Source organism: Bufo bufo, chromosome 1, assembly GCF_905171765.1.
Source record: "Bufo bufo chromosome 1, aBufBuf1.1, whole genome shotgun sequence".
NCBI classification, from domain to species: Eukaryota; Metazoa; Chordata; class Amphibia; order Anura; family Bufonidae; genus Bufo; species Bufo bufo.
Genome location: NC_053389.1, coordinates 444,905,452 through 444,925,550, shown reverse-complemented (window position 1 = coordinate 444,925,550; position 20,099 = coordinate 444,905,452). Strand labels below are relative to the sequence as shown.

The following is a 20,099-nucleotide window of genomic DNA, read 5'->3' as shown; positions in this document are numbered from 1 at the left end:
ACGGAATACCTTGGGGTGTCTTCTTTCCAAAATGGGGTCACTTGTGGGGTAGTTATACTGCCCTGGCATTTTCCAGGGGCCCTAATGTGTGGTAAGTAGGTAAATGACCTGTGAAATCCGAAAGGTGCTCTTTGGAATGTGGGCCCCTTTGCCCACCTAGGCTGCAAAAAAGTGTCACACATCTGGTATCTCCGTACTCAGGAGAAGGTGGGGAATGTGTTTTGTGGTGTCATTTTACATATACCCATGCTGGGTGAGAGAAATATCTTGGCAAAAGACAACTTTTCCCATTTTTTTTATACAAAGTTGGCATTTGACCAAGATATTTATCTCACCCAGCATGGGTATATGTAAAAAGACACCCCAAAACACATTCCTCAACTTCTCCTGAGTACGGAGATACCAGATGTGTGACACTTTTTTGCAGCCTAGGTGGGCAAAGGGGCCCAAATTCCTTTTAGGAGGGCATTTTTAGACATTTGGATACCAGACTTCTTCTCACGCTTTGGGGCCCCTAAAATGCCAGGGCAGTATAAATACCCCACATGTGACCCCATTTTGGAAAGAAGACACCCCAAGGTATTCAATGAGGGGCATGGCGAGTTCATTGAAAAAAAAAAATTTTTGGCACAAGTTAGCGGAAATTGATTTTTTTGATTTTGTTCTCACAAAGTCTCCCTTTCCGCTAACTTGGGACAAAAATTTCAATCTTTCATGGACTCAATATGCCCCTCAGCGAATACCTTGGGGTGTCTTCTTTCCAAAATGGTGTTATTTGTGGGGTGTTTGTACTGCCCTGGCATTTGAGGGTCTCCGCAATCATTACATGTATGCCCAGCATTAGGAGTTTCTGCTATTCTCCTTATATTGAGCATACGGGTAATGAGATTTTTTTTTTTTCCGTTCAGCCTCTGGGCTGAAAGAAAAAAATGAACGGCACAGATTTCTTCATTCGCATCGATCAATGTGGATGAAAAAATCTCTGCCAAAAAAAGAAAAAGGAGGGGAAAGGCGTCTGCCAGGACATAGGAGCTCCGCCCAACATCCATACCCACTTCAGCTCGTATGCCCTGGCAACCAGATTTCTCCATTCACATTAATCGATGTGGATGAATAAATCATTGCCGGGATTTTTTTTTTTATATATACAAAGTGTTTGCCAAAGTATATGAACACCGCCACCTCCTCAGCTCATATGCCTCGGCAAACGTATCTTTTACTGCAGAGGAGAAATCTCGTCTTGCAGCGCCGCATACACCGACTTGCGTGTAATCTGACAGCAGCGCAATGCTTCTGTCCGAATGCACATCAGTGCTGCAGCTAGTCGATCGGTTGGTCCACCTGAAAGGTAAAAAAAACAAAAAAGAAAAAACCAGGCCGCAAAGCAATAACTTTATTAACTGTTGAACAGAACATAGAAACTTTTTTTAAACTTTTTTAACTGAACGTTTAACTTTTTTACTTACCGGTATTTATTTTTTTGTTTAGTTTTTTTTACCTTTATAGAACAAACCTCTCCTTCCCCATGGGACAATGTGCAAAGCGCAAATCGCCCAAAGATGTGGCGAAGTACGTTATGCACTTTATCCCAGGTGAAAGGAGAGGTTTGCAGCAGCTGTGAGTGAATGGGCCCTAATAGCCCTGTGTGCCTGTCCTGGTGAGATGTGATCCCTATGCTAGGTGTACCTGTGTGTGGTACTTCCGGAAACACTCTCCATAGCATAGGGCAGGGTGGTCAGCACAGTCAGGACAGAAATAGCGGGTGTCACGCCTTATTCCACTCCTGCTACAGACACGACATCTTTTTCGGGGTGACGGTTGGGTTGAGGTACCAGGAACGACACTGGGGAAATGTCGCTCGTGTAGACGGCTAACTACACTGGTGGATGGGGCCACGGAACCTCCTGGGTAAAGGAGGTTCTCGATGATCTCTTACTGGAATTTGAGGAAGGATCCTGTTCTCCCAGCCTTACTGTAGAGAACAAAACTATTGTACAGCGCCAATTGAATCAAATATACAGACACCTTCTTATACCAGCGTCTGGTTCTGCGGGAAACTAAATACGGAGACAACATCTGGTCATTGAAGTCCACCCCTCCCATGAGCGCATTATAGTCGTGGACACAGAGGGGCTTTTCAATGACACGGGTTGCTCGCTCAATTTGGATTGTCGTGTCTGCGTGAATGGAGGAGAGCATGTAAACGTCACGCTTGTCTCTCCATTTCACCGCGAGCAGTTCTTCGTTACACAAGGCAGCCCTCTGCCCCCTTGCAAGACGGGTGGTTACAAGCCGTTGGGGGAAGCCCACGCGACTAGTTCGCGCGGTGCCACAGGCGCAAATCCGTTCTAGAAACAAATGCCTAAAGAGGGCCACACTTGTGTAGAAATTGTCCACATAAAGATGGTACCCCTTGCCGAATAAGGGTGACACCAAGTCCCAGACTGTCTTCCCACTGCTCCCCAGTCGTCAGGGCAACCGACCGGCTCCAGGGTCTGATCTTTTCCCTCATAGATCCGAATTTGTGGGTATAGCCTGTGGCCCTTTCACAGAGCTTATACAATTTGACCCCATACCGGGCACGCTTGCTTGGGATGTATTGTTTGAAGCCAAGGCGCCCGGTAAAATGTATTAGGGACTCGTCTACGCAGATGTTTTGCTCAGGGGTATACAAATCTGCAAATTTCAGGTTGAAATGGTCTATGAGGGGCCGAATTTGTGGAGCCGGTCAAAAGCAGGGTGGCCTCTGGGACGGGAGGTGGTGTTGTCGCTAAAATGCAGAAAACGGAGGATGGTCTCAAATCGTGTCCTGGACATAGCAGCAGAGAACATGGGCATGTGATGAATTGGGTGCGTTGACCAATATGACCGCAATTCATGCTTTTTTGTCAGGCCCATGTTGAGGAGAAGGCCCAAAAAAATTTTAAGTTCGGAAACTTGGACTGGTTTTCACCGGAAAGGCTGGGCATAATAGCTTCCCGGGTTTGCGGTTATAAATTGTGTGGCATACTGGTTGGTCTCTGCCACGACTAAGTCCAAGAGCTCCGCAGTCAAGAACAGCTCAAAAAATCCCAGGGCCGAACCGATTTGAGCCGTCTCAACCCGAACTCCAGACTGGGCGGTGAAAGGGGGAACTACTGGTGCGGCTGAAGTTGGTGACTGCCAATCAGGATTTGCCAGCACCTCAGGGACTCTAGGGGCTCTACGGGCCTGTCTGTGCGGTGGCTGCGACGGGGTAACTAGTGCACGTGCCACCGTACCAGCTTCAACTGCCCTTCTGGTGCTCGCTACTTCACCAGGTTGTACGGCAGTGCTGGTACTAGGTCCAGGAAGGGCTGCGCTGCTGGTGTATTGCCTCACCACGTGATCCGGCAGCGACAGCCCCACTCTGCTGCTCTTGAAGCGGATCCTGCGTAACCTGTGGTCTAGCGACATGGGGCCGGGTACGCCTGGTGCTGCCAGGGACCTCCACCTCCTCGTCCGAACTTTGGGTCAGAGAGCCACTGCTTTCCACAGGTTCATATTCTGACCCGCTAGATTCGTCAGATGAGGGTTCCCACTCCTCATCCGACTGGGTCAGAATCCTGTAGGCCTCTTCAGAAGAATACCCCCTGTTTGACATTTTGGACTACTAAATTTAGGGGTATTCCCTGAGACTACCCAAGAAAAAAAGCAAACCTGTCTTACAAAGGGGAGGCTAGCGAAGTACCGGAGGCCGCTGCGGTTGATAAAAAATTTTAAAACTGATTTTTTTATCGCCGCAGTGCGTGTAAAATGAATGTGCAGTGATCAAAAAATATATATTTTTTGTCACTGCGGTGGGGCGGGCGTGGGTGAACGCACGTGTGGGCGACCGATCAGGCCTGATCGGGCAAACACTGCGTTTTGGGTGGAGGGCGAGCTAAGGTGACACTAATACTATTATAGATCTGACCGTGATCAGTTTTGATCACTTACAGATACTATAAAAGTACAAATGCTGATTAGCGATACGCTAAACAGCGAATAAAAGTGACTGCGGTGCGGTGGGGTGGGCGCTAACTGACGCTAACTACCTAACCAAGGGGCCTAAACTATCCCTAAAACCTAACAGCCAATACCAGTGAAAAAAAAAAAGTGATCAGTGTAAACTGTCACTTTTTTTTTTTCACTGGTGATTGACAGGGGCGATCAAAGGGGTGATCAAAGGGTTAATTGGGGTGCAGGTGGGTGATCTGGGGCTAAGGTGTAGTGTTGGTGTACTCACAGTTCAGTCTGCTCCTGTGCTGGATCCAACCGACGAAAAGGACCAGCACAGGAGCAGACAAGCCATATAACAGATCATATTTACTAATATGATCTGTTATATGACTTTGGATTGGATTTTTTGAAAATCGCCAGCCTGCCAGCCAATAATCGTTGCTGGCAGGCTGGTGACGAAATACTTCTTTTAATTTTGCCGGCCCGCGATGCGCATGCGCGGGCCGGCTTTGAGCGAAATCTCGCGTCTCGCGAGATGACGCGTATATGCGTGACTCTGCGCAGCGCTGCCACCTCCGGAACGCAATCCTGCGTTAGGCGGTCCGGAGGTGGTTAAGCTCACGCAAAAACATTGAGGCTAATTATTTTAAAAGTTATTCAATTTTATAACAGGTAAGCATTTGGAGTTGTGCTGAATTGGAACTTTTTTCCCGTGTATAGAGCTGTGTGAGGGCTTTTTTTTCGCATAGCAAGGGGGGGGGGGGGGGGTGACCAGAAGCGGTAATTCTGGCATTGTGCTTTTTTTCAGCACCCATAGGGCCAGATGCTATGATACTGATTATTTCTTTATATTGGCAAAGGGTGTTTTTGAAATTTGTTTTTTAACTACAACTTCTTGGTACCCTTCTGGTACCTGGGTGGGGCATTGTGGAGCAGAGGGACCATCTTCCTTTTGTCGAACTGTTCAAATGCAGCAGTTGGTATTGACTATGGTACCTGAAGGGTTATATAGGTGGGATGGCTAAATGCGCATCAGGGTATTAAGGTGGTGGTCCATTGCTGTCTTATCTTAAGGCCCCTTATCGGTTTGTACTTGCTTTGTCCTTTATTGGTATCTTTGCTCATTGATGTTACTTTCTCTACACATATACCGGTATTATTGCATGTGGAGGTATATCACCAATTGGGCATTTTCTGGAACGCTTGTATTCACCTTGGGTCCCTTATGGGTTTGTACTTAGTTCTTTACTTATATTTTTTGCTCATTGATGTTAGTTTCTCTGCATGTATATTTTTGTATGTGGGGCTATATCAGCAATTGTGCATTCCTTGGGACATTTACAGGTGAAACTCGAAAAATTTGAATATCGTGCAAAGTTCATTTATTTCAGTAATGCAACTTAAAAGATAAAACTAATATATGATATAGACTCATTACATGCAAAGTGAGATATTTCAAGCCTTTATTTGTTATAACTTGGATGATTATTGCTTACAGTTTATGAAACCCCAAAGTCATAATTTTGAGGTACCCTTTGCTTAGGGGGAATGGACTAATTACCGTATTTGTAGCCCTATTAGACGCACCTGCCCATAAGACGCACCTAGGTTTTTGAGGAGGAAAATATGAAAAAAAAAAATTTTGAACCAAAAGGTGTGCTTTTGGTGGGTTTTGAACTAATGGTGGTCTGTGCTTGACACTATTATGGGGAATCTGTTGAGGATACTGTTATGGGGGATCTGTTGGTGACACTTTTATGGGGGATCTGTGGGTGACACTTTTATGGGGGATCTGTGGGTGACACTTTTATGGGGGATCTGTGGGTGACACTTTTATGGGGGATCTGTGGGTGACACTGTTATGGGGATCTCTGGATGGCTCTTATTGTGGTCTCTGGATGGCACTGTTATGTGGATCTGTGGATGACACTGTTATGGGGGGGATCTGTGGATGACACATATATAGCATCTTATGCTATGTGTCATCCACAGATCCCCTCCATAACAGTGTCCCTGTAGTGTGAATGACCCCCAATACAGGGAGTGGGGGTCGCATCTGGTGTTATAGTGACAGCGGGGCCCGTGCAGTGACTGTATACTACTACAGGGGCCCCGCTCACTGTATATACCGTAATCTTATCTATAATTGTAGGCATTGTTAATATATAAAAATTCAGGGTAATCAGCGCCTGTATTACTTACAAGCGCTCAGTAGCAGAAAGGAGGGAGGAGGCAGGCCGGGAGGACGGGCACTGGCAGCGTAAGGCACTACGTCATGCGCCCACGCCACCTGCTTTATTCATAAAGTGGGTGGCGCAGGCGTGTGACGTAGTGACTCACGCTGCCAGCGCCCGTCCTCCCGGCCTGCCTCCTCCCTCCTCTGCTACTGAGCGCTTGTAAGCAATACAGGCGCTGATTACCCTGAATTTTTATATATTAACAATGCCTACAATTATAGATAAGATTATATACAGTGAGCGGGGCCTGTGTAGTAGAATACAGTCACTGCACGGGCCCCGCTGTCATTATAAAAGCAGATGCCGGCCCTCAGCCCCTCCTCCCTCTCAGCTGATACACCCACCGTGCGGCATCGTGGCGCGGCGTATCATTGAGAATTCAGCAAAATGCAGCATTCGCCCCATAAGACGCACTGCTATTTTTCCTCCACTTTTGGGGGGGGGGGAAAGTGCATCATATGGGTGAAAAATACGGTAGCTGACTAGAGTGTGACACTTTGAGCCTAGAGTATTGAACCTTTTCACAAAATTCTAATTTTAAGCTGCATTAATGCAATTCCTTTTAAGTTGCATTACTGAAATAAACTGACTTTTGCACGATATTCAAATTTTTCGAGTTTCACCTGTATATTGTGTGTGGCTATATTTCCATAATACTTAGTTTTTTCAGCATTGTGACCACCTGCTTGAGTTAATTTTAACCATTATTTTTAATATTCTTACTCTGACTTTTTGTGCATTATTATTACATGTTTAAATAAAGTTTTTGTGGTGGTACTTACCGGTACTACTTGTTCTACTGATGGACTAGCATATCATGTATAGATTGTATAGATTCTATTTGCGACTACTATGGAAGTACATTTTTGGTTGGTTTTTATAAGCTACTAAACCACCAGTAAGAAAAATACATTTGTAATCGTTGTACATATACTTTGACAGCCGAATCAGGTAAATTTTGTTGTTCTCCTCTCTTTCTTGTACTTTTGTATTTTCCATTTTATCTATTTTGTACAGTAGGTGCCTATCTGTTACTGATTATAAAATGAATGGAGCCGTACTTATATTTTGTTGGTTTTCTTTTCCGATAGCACTGGGAGGTGTTCAAGAATCTTACGGAAGTGTTCATCTTGGTTCCTGCATTGCTTGGCCTTAAAGGAAACCTAGAAATGACATTAGCATCCAGACTCTCGACTGCAGTGAGTGAATACTTTTACAGATTGGAGAATAAGATATTGCTGATGTAGAAACTAATAAAAATAATAATTGTAATAAAATAATGTCTCAAAAAGCCTTCATTAAAAAGAAAGCCTACCATCGGAAGCTTTTATGTGTATGGAGGCGTCGTTACAATTTGTATACACTAAACTGTAGGACATTTTTAATGAAGACTATTTGTATTGCTGCTTCCGTTTTTAGATACATCAGAGAAATAAAAATTGTGATGTACTTGGCCTCTAAATTTGCTTATAGAGAATAGGCCAACCTCACGGATTTCAGTTGGACCTGCTGACCATCTAATGTGTATGGGGACATCCCAACTCTCCCCTGATGTCGAGGGGAGTAGGAGCGGGCATTTTGGATTTCAACGTGCCCTATCCTTTGTGCTTATGGTTTATACATTGCCAACCAACAGGTGTCTAACAGAGGCTTATTCCCTACTACCCATTGAAAACACATGCATGCTTAGCCAAGTTTACACGTATAAGGGGAAGGAATATCTGTTGTCTGTATGACTATTTGGCCAACTGCTATCTAAGGTTTGTATCATTATAACATTAAATAAGGTTTTTATAGTTTTAATCCTTTTTTTTTTCTCTTAGAAGTATTGTTATCCTAATAATTATGGAATTAATACATGAAATGACCTGTGGTTACCAGTGATTTTCCTAATTTTTTTTGCAGAAAAACTGCAATTACCACTGTGTTCTCACAGAGACACCCAAGTCTGGTTTCACACATTGCATATGTACTGCAACTAAAGGAGGTTTTAACCTACCCTCCACCTACAGCATAATAAAATCTGCCACAATTTTATGCAAGATGTGGAATTTCAAAGTCACGTGGTTCCCTTCATGTTGTCGATTTCTGTGCATGTTGGAATGCAGAGGGTGAAATCTGCATTAAATTCCACCCCACAAAAGGGCTAGTCTTATATTTTCAGGTTGTGATAGGACTTTTCAGAAAAATAAGACTTTTATTTTTTCCTGTACGTCCAAGCTGTGAATGTTCACCATACAATAAATTTCCATTTACCCAAGGAAATCCCACGTGTGGTCCCTTTACAGATGAGACTGTGCTGGTCTTAAAGGGGTTCTCCAGGAATTGGGAAATTAAAATACTTAAATATTACTCCATTATAAATATATTCCCAAATACCTTTCATTAGTTATAATGGCTTGTTTTGTCTGGGGAGCAATCATCAGGGGAAATAAAATGGCCGCCGTCCTATTATTACAAACAAAAACCTGTCCTAATCACACAGCAGGACAAGTCACTTCACAACACTGAGCTTAAGAGCTGCCTCATCCTCATTCTCCTCTCTACTTGTCAGGGATTATGATCCTGAATACAGATGATAAGATCTTCATGAGGAAACATGAAATACAGAGAGGAGGTGGGGATGTGGATAATGAGCAGCAGCTCTTGTATGCAGTCTCTATTACCACAGACTGTCCTGTCTGTCCTCTCAGTACTTCACGTCTCCTCATGAACTCTATTCCTACAGAGATTCAGCTAAATATCTTATCAGTTCTAGTCAGGATCATAATCCCTGATATGTAGGAGGAGGATGAGGCAGCTCTTTACCTCAGTGTTGTGAAGTTACTTGTCCTGCTGTGTGATTTAGGACAGGTTCTGTGTGCACTAATAGGACAGCGGCCATTATATTTCCCCTGATGATTGCTCCCTAGACAAAATGAGCCATTATAACTAATGAAAGGTATTTGGGAATATATGTATAATAAAGTAATATTTAGGTATTTTCATTTTCTTAATTCTCGGAGAACCCCTTTAAGTGTAGAATAATTTATTGACGTTCTGTAATGTGCCCAGGAAGAGCCACTAGACGCAGACAAGTGAATGGGCTTTTAGTGCCGTTCCAGCCTCTTATTCATCATGAGAGGAAGCGGATTTGTTCAAGGTCACCCACACTGTGGATGGAAACGCAGAAGCCAGCAATCCGATCGTAATGCCTGTGTGTGTCATGTCTAACCTGATCCCCACAAAATGTTATTTGTGCAGCTTTTTTTTTTTTTTGTAGCACAAACGTATCACCCAGAAAATCAATGACAAATTTAATTGCTTTCAGGTTCCAGATGCCGACAGGCTCATTTCTCTTTATAACGTCCGTGCCCAGTGTTAGCGACAAACCTTTACTTTTGTACATCGAGACGCAAGGTCTTCAGCTCGTTGTATAATGGCACAAATTGTTAAACAAAGGGCTCAACATTAAATAATCGATAACCATTCCGCGAAAATGCAGTGGAGTCGTAAAGTAATTGCCAAGGAACGCGGTCAAAGAATGTGTAGAACAGTATGAAATAAAAAATTTAAATTGGATGTATTGCTCTCTCTGGCTTGCTGTGGTTTCCTAAGGGGGGCCGGTAGAACATATTTTTTGGAAAGTCATGAATTTGGCTATACATATTTTGAGGATTTTTTTGAGAATGGCCTTTTTTTAACCTACCTATTACTTTTATTATTTATTTATTATTAGTTTATTATTTTTAATCTGTTATGCTCCTTTTACGTTGTATTTCTCCTGCACATTTACTGCTTGCTCAAATGACTACTGACTCCTATCAGTTGGGGCTGTGACTCTACACAGTCTGACAGTGTCCAATCAGTGATGACAGTCGGTGTGTATAGACGCCCCTTTGGCAAGGGCAATAGTAACACCAAATTGTAAATGCATTGATTTCTGGGAGGAATGACAGAGAAACAAGACACTGCACAGTTGTAATGAACAGCAGAGAATTGTTATTTTTGGGGAGAACACCAGTTTTTACCGAAGTAGGCGGCGTGTGAATGACAACTGAAGTGACATAACCTTTTTACTGCAAGCCAGGGCGGGTCTTAGGGGATTTTTATTGTCCGCAGTGCAATTACTGCTATTTACCTGAAAAAAAAAATGCATGGATGGTAAGAATGACTTGAAACCTACATAAAACTGCATGTCGGCTCAGTTATCAACCATGTCACAGCAGCTACGTGTGTCTGTAGCTGAAAAAGGAGTAGTAAAATTGCTGCGTCTGAGTACATCAGTGATTGCAATGTTTTTCTATGGGGAAACCTTTAAATATTTTCATATTATTTAAAGCAACAGCTCACCCTTACCGTTTCCTCAAAAGCAGTCCACTCCATGTTCTGCTTTACCGTTCCACTCTCTTTGCTGCTTTTACTAACTTAATACATTTATTAAGGCCCCTTTCACACGGGTGAGAATTCCGCGCGGGTGAAATGCGTGAGGTGAACGCATTGCACCCGCACTGAGTCCGGACCCATTCACTTCAATGGGGCTGTGCAGATGAGCGGTGATTTTCACGCATCACTTGTGCGTTGCATGAAAATCGCAGCATGTTCTATATTCTGCGTTTTTCACGCAATGCAGGCCCCATAGAAATGAATGGGGCTGCGTTAAAATCGCAAGCATCCGCAATCAAGTGCACATGCAATGCGATTTTCACGCATGGTTGCTAGGAGATGTTAGTTAGATGTTAGTAAATTGATTAAAGTCAATTTACTGTATTATTTTCCCTTAGAACATGGTTATAAAGGAAAATAATAGCATTCTTAATACAGAATGCTTACTAAAATGTTGCTTGAGGGGTTAAAAAAAATGTTTTTACTCGCCTCATCCACTTGATCGCACAGCCGGGATAATCTTCTTTTTTCTTCTTTGAGGAACTGCAAAAGGACCTTTTGATGACGTAAAAGAAGGTCCTTCTATCTTCATTCAGCAGGACCTGTGCTGACGTCACCACGTGGTGAGCGCGATTACGTCATCAAAGGTCCTTTTGCAGGTCCTGAAAGAAGAAGAAAAAAGACGATGCCGGCTGCGCGATCAAGTGGATTAGGTGAGTTAATTTTTTAACCCCTCTAGCAACATTTTATTAAGCATTCTGTATTAAGAATGCTATTTATTTTCCCTTATAACCATGCTATAAGGGAAAATAATAACATCTACACAACACCGAACCCAAACCGGAACTTCAGTGAAGAAGTTCCGGTCTGGGTACCACATTCAGTTTTTTATCACGCATAAAATGCATTGCACTCGCGCGGAAAAAACTGAACAACGCAACGCAATCGCAGTCAAAACTGACTGAAATTGCGTGCACACTCACGCGGGTTTCCCGCAATGCATTCGGAGCAAATCTGGGACGCCCGTCCGAAAGAGGCCTAACCGTTTTACACACTTTCTAAGCTTTTTCCACCTCGCCTGGCAACAGGGACTTGGCCTCACTGGAAAAGGGCGTGGCAAATGTGCCAAATATTTTGTGTATTTTTGGGGTAAAACTAAACTTAAACTAGATAGTTTTTTTGATGAATGGACAAAATTCTAGGACAAATCTTGTGCAGGATTTATGACACTCTAATTTTACAAAGCTCCGTCCACCAGGCAGTGTAAAGTACGACACTGCCCCACTGTGTCAGAAGAGAGGGGATAACTCACAACTATATTCGCTGGTAAGAAGATTACCTTCACTACAATTTATTTCATGTACTCTATTCTAACAGGCCAGAGAAGAAACATTTTGTAGGAGTGCTTCTTTAATAAGTATGGCCTAAAATACATCTCCTTAGAGAGTACACCCACTTTCAGATGTGTCAAGTAGGAGAAAAGTCACAAATTTGACTCACCTCACAGTACGACTAAATGTCACATTTTACGCCAAACCTTGCTTAAACAGTTTTATGATTTACTGTTCAGACTACACCATGAACTCTCTGTAGTCGGCATTTTGGAGGCTATCTAGCTTTATTACACGTGTAGAGCACTGGGGTCTGGTTAACCAATCGTAGTTTGTATATATGTTCCACCTGTTCCTCTTTTATTATTTCCTTTAATTTGTGGTGTTTTTTTAAATGGAATTTAGTGAAGGAATACCTTTTAATAAGGCTCTGTTGACATCTGCGTCAGAGGCGTCATTACATAAGATTCTGTCATTTCACAGGAAGAAAACTGATGACTTGTCTTTATTTTAGGTTAATGTTGGGAAGATGGATTCACCTATAGAGAAGTGGAACCTTATTATTGGGAATCTGGCCTTAAAACAGGTAATAAATAATGAATAATTCTGGAGTTCCTTGGATTATTTTATGTCCTTTATGTCGTTTTTAGTCTCATAATTTCATATCAAATTAAGTACATTATCTTTCACTATTTCGGCCATAGGGGGTCTTGATTGATGCTTACCGTACACTATATACAGAATTTGTATTTTCAAATTCCACCAGCATCTAATCTCAAGTGAAGCTTTTAAAAGTAATTACAGCCGGAGTGATAAAAGTCTTACAGCCTCCCCAACTTAATGTGGTAATACATTAAACGTGTCAAATAAAGTTATAAAATGGTAATCCTATCATTTAAAAAAAACTTATAAATGATGTAATAAAAAAAAAAATCCCCCTCCTAAAAAAAGAAATCACTGTTATTTAGTGTAAAATACACTTTATTGTGCACACAAATAATAAAAAATACATATATTAGTTATCGAAATGTTTGCAATAACCTGAAGAATTCATTTGAAACATGAGCGGCACCAAAAATAAATTTAAAAATTGCATCAAAAATTGCTATTTTCTATATTTCTATGGGGAGAGAGGGGGGCTGGCAGAGGTAGCAGGGGGAACAAGGGTGCACAAAGTGGTTCCGTGCACTTAACTGCTCATTACCATATGGATTAAAAGTACTTACATTCAGCTAAGCTAGCCCTACATTGTGCCTGCTATAACAGGGAATTTTAACCCCTTAATGACCAGGCCTGAAAAGACCATAATGATCAGCAAAATGTTTCCTTTTTTGCATTTAAGCAGCCATAACATTAATTAGCATATGATAAAAGTTATATTTCTGCAGTAACGGGGGCATAGATAAAAGTAGGAATAGGCTAGTTAGGTTCAGCTGACATTAGCACATCGCTAATGTCAACTAGCTTAATAGGGTTAATTCTGGTGACAGAAACCCTTTAACCCTTTGGCTACCGGAGGTTTTTTCGTTTTTGCGTTTTAATTTTTCTTCCCTTTTTTCCGTGAGCCATAACTTCTTTAATTTTCCGGTCACATAGATGTATGAGGGCTTATTTTTTGAGGGACAAGTAGTACTTTCTAATGCCACCATTAGTTATGGCATAAAATGTTGTGGGAAGCAGTACAAAAATTCCAAACTGGGTGGAATTGTAAAAAAACCTGCAATCCCTCCACCGTTTTACGGGTTTTGTTCCCACGGCATTTTGTTTACGGCAAAACTAACCCATGCCCTTCATTCTCTGAGTCAGTACGATTATACCGATACCCCATATGTATAGGTTCTTACTACAAAAAAAATAAACCAAATAGAAATTACCAATCAGCTCCGGCAAAAAACGAATCCGGAGAGCGGGGCGCAAACATAGAAAAAGGACACTCAATGGCAACCCGGCAAAAGAGGAGGTAATTAATGTACCAAAAGCTGATGAAATATACACCTGCAATAACGATGTAATCAATTTGTCCAAAGAGACTTTAACAAAAGAACAAATCAATGTATTAAGATTGGGTTTAAATTTCGTACCTAGTGTAAACTTTGATCTATTTATGACACTGCTGGATATTAATAGATTTATTAGACAACTTACGGTAGCTAGACATTTCTTTTGATGTTCCTCCCCCTGGATATCCTCCAAGCGTGTCGGATACTCCAACCATGTATAACCAATATGTTGGAATGGAATTCCAGGAGCAGTTGACTCTGACATGCCTGGAGGATCTCCAGGGGGAACAAGAACATGGAATTAATCCTGTTAATCCTATTGGTCCTCTCAACATGTATAGTTTCAAAACTTCAAATCCTTCCTTTTATCCACTTATGTCTCGTACTCCTAATATGGATTTATTTCAGGAATTGGTTGAGAAGGAGCTGAAACAGGTGCATGACACTCTCAAAGACGCCAGCGTATCCCACAATGTCTCCAGAGAACAAAAACAAGCTCTTAAAGAGCTAGCTGATAATTCAAAAATAATTATAAAAATGGCAGACAAAGGGGGATCCGTTGTTGTCTTAGATAAGGATGTATATTATGAACAGATGATACAAATTTTGAGAGAGGATGATACATATGTTAAACTTGTGTCTAACCCCGTTACAAAATATCAAATGGAATATGTAAATATCCTGAAAACAGGTCTAAATCATTCACATATTACACAAAAACAGCATGACTACATGAATGTAAAATACCCTATCACCCCAATCATGCATGCAGTCCCTAAAATGCATAAAAAGATTAATCCACCACCGCTCCGCCCTATAGTTAGTGGCATAGGGTCTTTAACTGAAAGACTAGGCAATTGGTTGGATTGCATAATCCAACCTATGGTTAAAAGGACACCGGGTTACATCAGGGACACATCAGAAGTTCTGCGATCATTTTATAATAAAAAATGGAATTCTGAATATAAATGGTTGACGGTAGATGTGGTCGCATTATATCCCTCTATCCCACATTCCATTGCACTTGAAGCGTTGGAGTATCATCTCCACAAGTGCAGTGGTTATAGGAATGAATTCATAGACTATGTCCTTGATGTAACCCGTTTCCTTATGTGCCATAATTACTCCTTATTTGACAATGTGTTCTACCTTCAAACAAAAGGTGTTTCAATGGGGGCTAAATATTCCCCAGCCCTTGCTAATTTAACCATGATTTACTGGGAGCTAAAATACATATACAATGTTAATAATCCCTTTGCCCACTGTCTGAACTGGTATGGCAGGTACATCGACGATCTGCTCATAATATGGAGTGGCGATGTGCCTGCCATACATAAGTTCATAGAGTACATACAAAATAACACCTACAACCTCAAATTTACATATAATGAGGATTCCAGTATGGTGAATTTTTTGGATTTAAAACTCACAGGTATTCCCAATAAAGTCATCCAGACGGAAACGTACCGCAAAGAAATTGCGGGGAATACAATTCTAAGAGCTGACAGTCATCACTGCCACCATACCATTAAATCTATTCCAGTAGGAGAATTTATACGGGCCAGGAGAAACTGCAATACACTGGAGGCCTTCAGACGTGAATGCCATATAATATGGAGACGCCTATTGGAAAGAAAATATCCAGAGTGGATGGTTTCAAGAGGATTACAAATAGCTAAAAATAAGTGCAGGGAAACACTGCTCTTCAAAAATACAAACGAACACAACAAAATAACCAAAGATAAATCTGACAGAGAAAAATGCAGAAAGGAAAGAATTCAAAAACAAGCAGTTTATACTGGAAGTACAAATCACAAGTGTGCGGAATTAAAAAGTACAAAAGAGGAGCTAAAAGAAAATAACACAAATGAAAAGAAAACTATACAACCCACTTTAGTACTGACATATAGTCGTCAATACAATTTAATCCGCAACATTGTTAGAAAATATCTTCCAGTTCTACATGAGGACAATATACTTGACACGGTGCTCAAAGAGGGTTGTAGGATCGTTTCTAAAAGACCACAAACAATAGGGAATTCCCTGTCTCCATCCATGTTTATACGTGAATCTTGTCCACAAGCAGATACATGGTTGACATACAAGGGCTTTACACGTTGTGGCAGCCAGCGCTGCCGAACCTGCAACTATGTACAAAATATAAAAACCTTTTGTAATGCAGATCAGACACAGACTTATAACATAAAGTCCTACATTAACTGCAATACAAAGGCAGTAGTTTATGTGATTCTCTGCGAACATTGCAATAAAATGTATATAGGATGTACCATAAGGAAATTTAAAAACCGTATTTTAGAACACCTTAATTATATAAACAATCCCTCCTATACCAATATATCAAACGCTGCCAGACATTTCATTGACAGACATAACCGTAGCTTAAAATACTTCAAAACATATGCTATAGAACATGTAAAAGTATCCATCAGAGGAGGAGACATAAAACATCAAGTTAATCTGAGAGAGGCCTATTGGATTTTTAAGTTGGAGACAAGATATCCAAAGGGCCTCAATTTGAGAAGGGAGATTATGCATTTTTATTGATTTGCGGCGGCAGATGGTTTGATGTATGTATGTACTTATGCTCCCTTTTGTTGTCCTTCCCTCTCACTGTCTGCATTCATATTATGCATGTACCATGTTAGTGCACACAACTATGAACATTTTTCTCAATAATTTCTTTTGAAAGATAAATCGAGAAATAACGCACATACAATGTGAATGGATCCCTACTCAATGCAATGATTTTTCCTAGCAGAGTTTTCTTTTCTTCCTTTCATCTATCTGTTTCTTTTTTTTTTTTTTTCAGTTTTTTCTTTTTCTTAGCTATGAAATTTCAATATGCTGAAAGAGATATCTGTACATATTGAAACAATTTTGGTTTTAATGAAATGTTATGTAACTCTATGTATGTTAGATACTTGACTGGAATGATTTTGACGCTCCAGGTGGCAACTATTTAGAACAAGTGTTGCGCAAAGGGGAGTAACTATGATTGCCCCGTGCTATTCCTTCTCTCCACCCAGTGCACAGTCACAGGTGGGAGCAATTATAGAGTCTACCAAGCACACTTGACTTCTTATTTAAACCTGAGAGCGCCAACTGCACTCCACTTTTACGAATAAGACTTTTCGAAACGCGTCAAAAACAGCCTGTACCAAGAGAATTCTTGAGCCCTGTACTGTCCGTGTGTAACTGAATAAATGGAGAACTTGATACTTCGAAAAAAAGTGAGTGCTGGAGTCTAATTTTACCCATTTTCTATAGGTTCTTTATGTCTAAATAGTGTAAAAATAAATTAAAACTTTGAGAATTTTTTTTTTTATATCTCCATATTCTCACCTCCATAACCTTTTTATACTTATGTCTACTGAGCTGTTTAGGGGCTCATTTTTTGTGGAACAATCTGTACTTTTAAATGATACCATTTTGGAGTGTGCGTGACTTTTTTTATCACATTTTATTACATTTTTTTGGGGTAAGAGAAGCAATGAAAAAACGGCAAATCAGCCATTTTGACCCTTTTTTCCGTTACGCCATTCGCCGTATTTGAAATGTTTTTTTCTATGTTAATAGTATGGGCATTTTTGGTCGCAGTGATACCCATGATGTTTACATTTATTGTTATTTAGGTATTTATTTTTTAATTATACGGAGAGGGGGGTGATTTAAACTTTTATATATATTTTTTTATATATTTTTTTAACTTTTAATTTTTTTTATTATGTGCCTCATTTATGAGCTTATTACATTTATTTTTATTTTTATTTTTAATTTTGGTTTATCAGGAATTTATTATTAGCTTATTTTGCTCACTTTTGCTCATTTCTTATCCTGGCTTGCCATTTGGTGGCCAAAATAAGAATTGCAGTTTGAATACTGTTAGCCTACTCAGTAAGGCTAACAGTATTCAGCGCAACTACCTATGCCCGAATTGAACACATGGGGCATAGGTAGGAAGCCCGGAAGAGCGAGCATCCGGGTTTTTGCGCATTTAGGTGCCGTGATCTCGCTTGATCACGGCATCCAAAGCATCTAATACCGCAATCGGCATTATTGCCGGTCACGGCAATTAGCCGCAGGTCTCTGCTGTATGAAACAGCAGAAATCTGCCTGCCATGACGCTCGCTGCACGTGCGAGCGGGCGTCATGTTTATTCATCACACCAGCGCAATACATGTATGGCGCTGGTAGCCTAAGGGTTAAGGTGAAAAGTGGCCGGTACTGAAAGGATCAAGGACTGATAATGGCATATCTTTAATATGTTACACTGGGAGGGTGGTTCCTCTTAACTGTTTACATATTGTAGGTACAGTGGATGGTCCATAGTGGTGGCTGTGTCTTGTACTGCTGCAAGGTCCTATTCAGTTGAATGGGAGAGCCATGTCCCTTTATTGTTCTCATTGGCGGGGTTTGAACCCCATAAGTGAAAGATTCATGGCCTCTCCTATGGCTAGATCATCAGTGTTTCTCCTTGAAGGACTAAATCTGAATAAGTTAAAATTTGAGAGATTAATGTTGGGGTGTAAACCCTTTGAAGCATAATGCCAACCCAGTTCTACATGGCTTTCTGTAAACCGTGAATTGCTAAATAAATTGTTAGACTGTGCTGGAGTATCGAACATATAGCTTGACCAGGAAAGATTGAGAAATGAAAATCACATACTTTAAACCTGCATGTTGAGCGGTTGAGAATTGATTGTCTGTTGCAGTAACGTATGAACAGCTGTTTCTCTTTCCTGTAGGTACAGGCGACAGTAGTTGGGTTTTTGGCTGCTGTTGCAGCAGTTATATTGGGCTGGATTCCAGAGGGCAAATACCGCCTAGACCATGCAATACTTCTCTGCTCCAGCAGCGTGGCCACTGCCTTTATAGCATCCCTACTTCAAGGCAAGTATACACTGCATGCAGAATTATTAGGCAAATGAGTATTTTGACCACATCATCCTCTTTATGCATGTTGTCTTACTCCAAGCTGTATAGGCTCGAAAGCCTACTACCAATTAAGCATATTAGGTGATGTGCATCTCTGTAATGAGAAGGGGTGTGGTCTAATGACATCAACACCCTATATTAGGTGTGCATAATTATTAGGCAACTTCCTTTCCTTTGGCAAAATGGGTCAAAAGAAGGACTTGACAGGCTCAGGAAAGTCAAAAATAGTGAGATATCTTGCAGAGGGATGCAGCACTCTTAAAATTGCAAAGCTTCTGAAGCGTGATCATCGAACAATCAAGCGTTTCATTCAAAATAGTCAACAGGGTCGCAAGAAGCGTGTGGAAAAACCAAGGCGCAAAATAACTGCCCATGAACTGAGAAAAGTCAAGCGTGCAGCTGCCAAGATGCCACTTGCCACCAGTTTGGCCATATTTCAGAGCTGCAACATCACTAGAGTGCCCAAAAGCACAAGGTGTGCAATACTCAGAGACATGGCCAAGGTAAGAAAGGCTGAAAGACGACCACCACTGAACAAGACACACAAGCTGAAACGTCAAGACTGGGCCAAAAAATATCTCAAGACTGATTTTTCTAAGGTTTTATGGACTGATGAAATGAGAGTGAGTCTTGATGGGCCAGATGGATGGGCCCGTGGCTGGATTGGTAAAGGGCAGAGAGCTCCAGTCCGACTCAGACGCCAGCAAGGTGGAGGTGGAGTACTGGTTTGGGCTGGTATCATCAAAGATGAGCTTGTGGGGCCTTTTCGGGTTGAGGATGGAGTCAAGCTCAACTCCCAGTCCTACTGCCAGTTTCTGGAAAACACCTTCTTTAAGCAGTGGTACAGGAAGAAGTCTGCATCCTTCAAGAAAAACATGATTTTCATGCAGGACAATGCTCCATCACACGCGTCCAAGTACTCCACAGCGTGGCTGGCAAGAAAGGGTATAAAAGAAGAAAATCTAATGACATGGCCTCCTTGTTCACCTGATCTGAACCCCATTGAGAACCTGTGGTCCATCATCAAATGTGAGATTTACAAGGAGGGAAAACAGTACACCTCTCTGAACAGTGTCTGGGAGGCTGTGGTTGCTGCTGCACGCAATGTTGATGGTGAACAGATCAAAACACTGACAGAATCCATGGATGGCAGGCTTTTGAGTGTCCTTGCAAAGAAAGGTGGCTATATTGGTCACTGATTTGTTTTTGTTTTGTTTTTGAATGTCAGAAATGTATATTTGTGAATGTTG

At 41.4% G+C, this 20,099-nt stretch overlaps 1 protein-coding gene across 3 annotated transcripts in view; it reads left to right on the top strand.

The window, feature by feature from the left end:
- Window positions 1-20,099, top strand: part of SLC41A2 (solute carrier family 41 member 2) — a 157,471-nt gene that overhangs the window by 62,998 nt on the left and 74,374 nt on the right. For all 3 annotated transcript variants that reach the window (XM_040408036.1, XM_040408031.1, XM_040408043.1), the window contains exons 3-5: window positions 7,289-7,396; window positions 12,408-12,479; window positions 18,660-18,804. In XM_040408036.1, coding sequence (XP_040263970.1) covers window positions 7,289-7,396; window positions 12,408-12,479; window positions 18,660-18,804 — 325 coding nt within the window. The remainder of the gene's footprint in view (window positions 1-7,288; window positions 7,397-12,407; window positions 12,480-18,659; window positions 18,805-20,099) is intronic.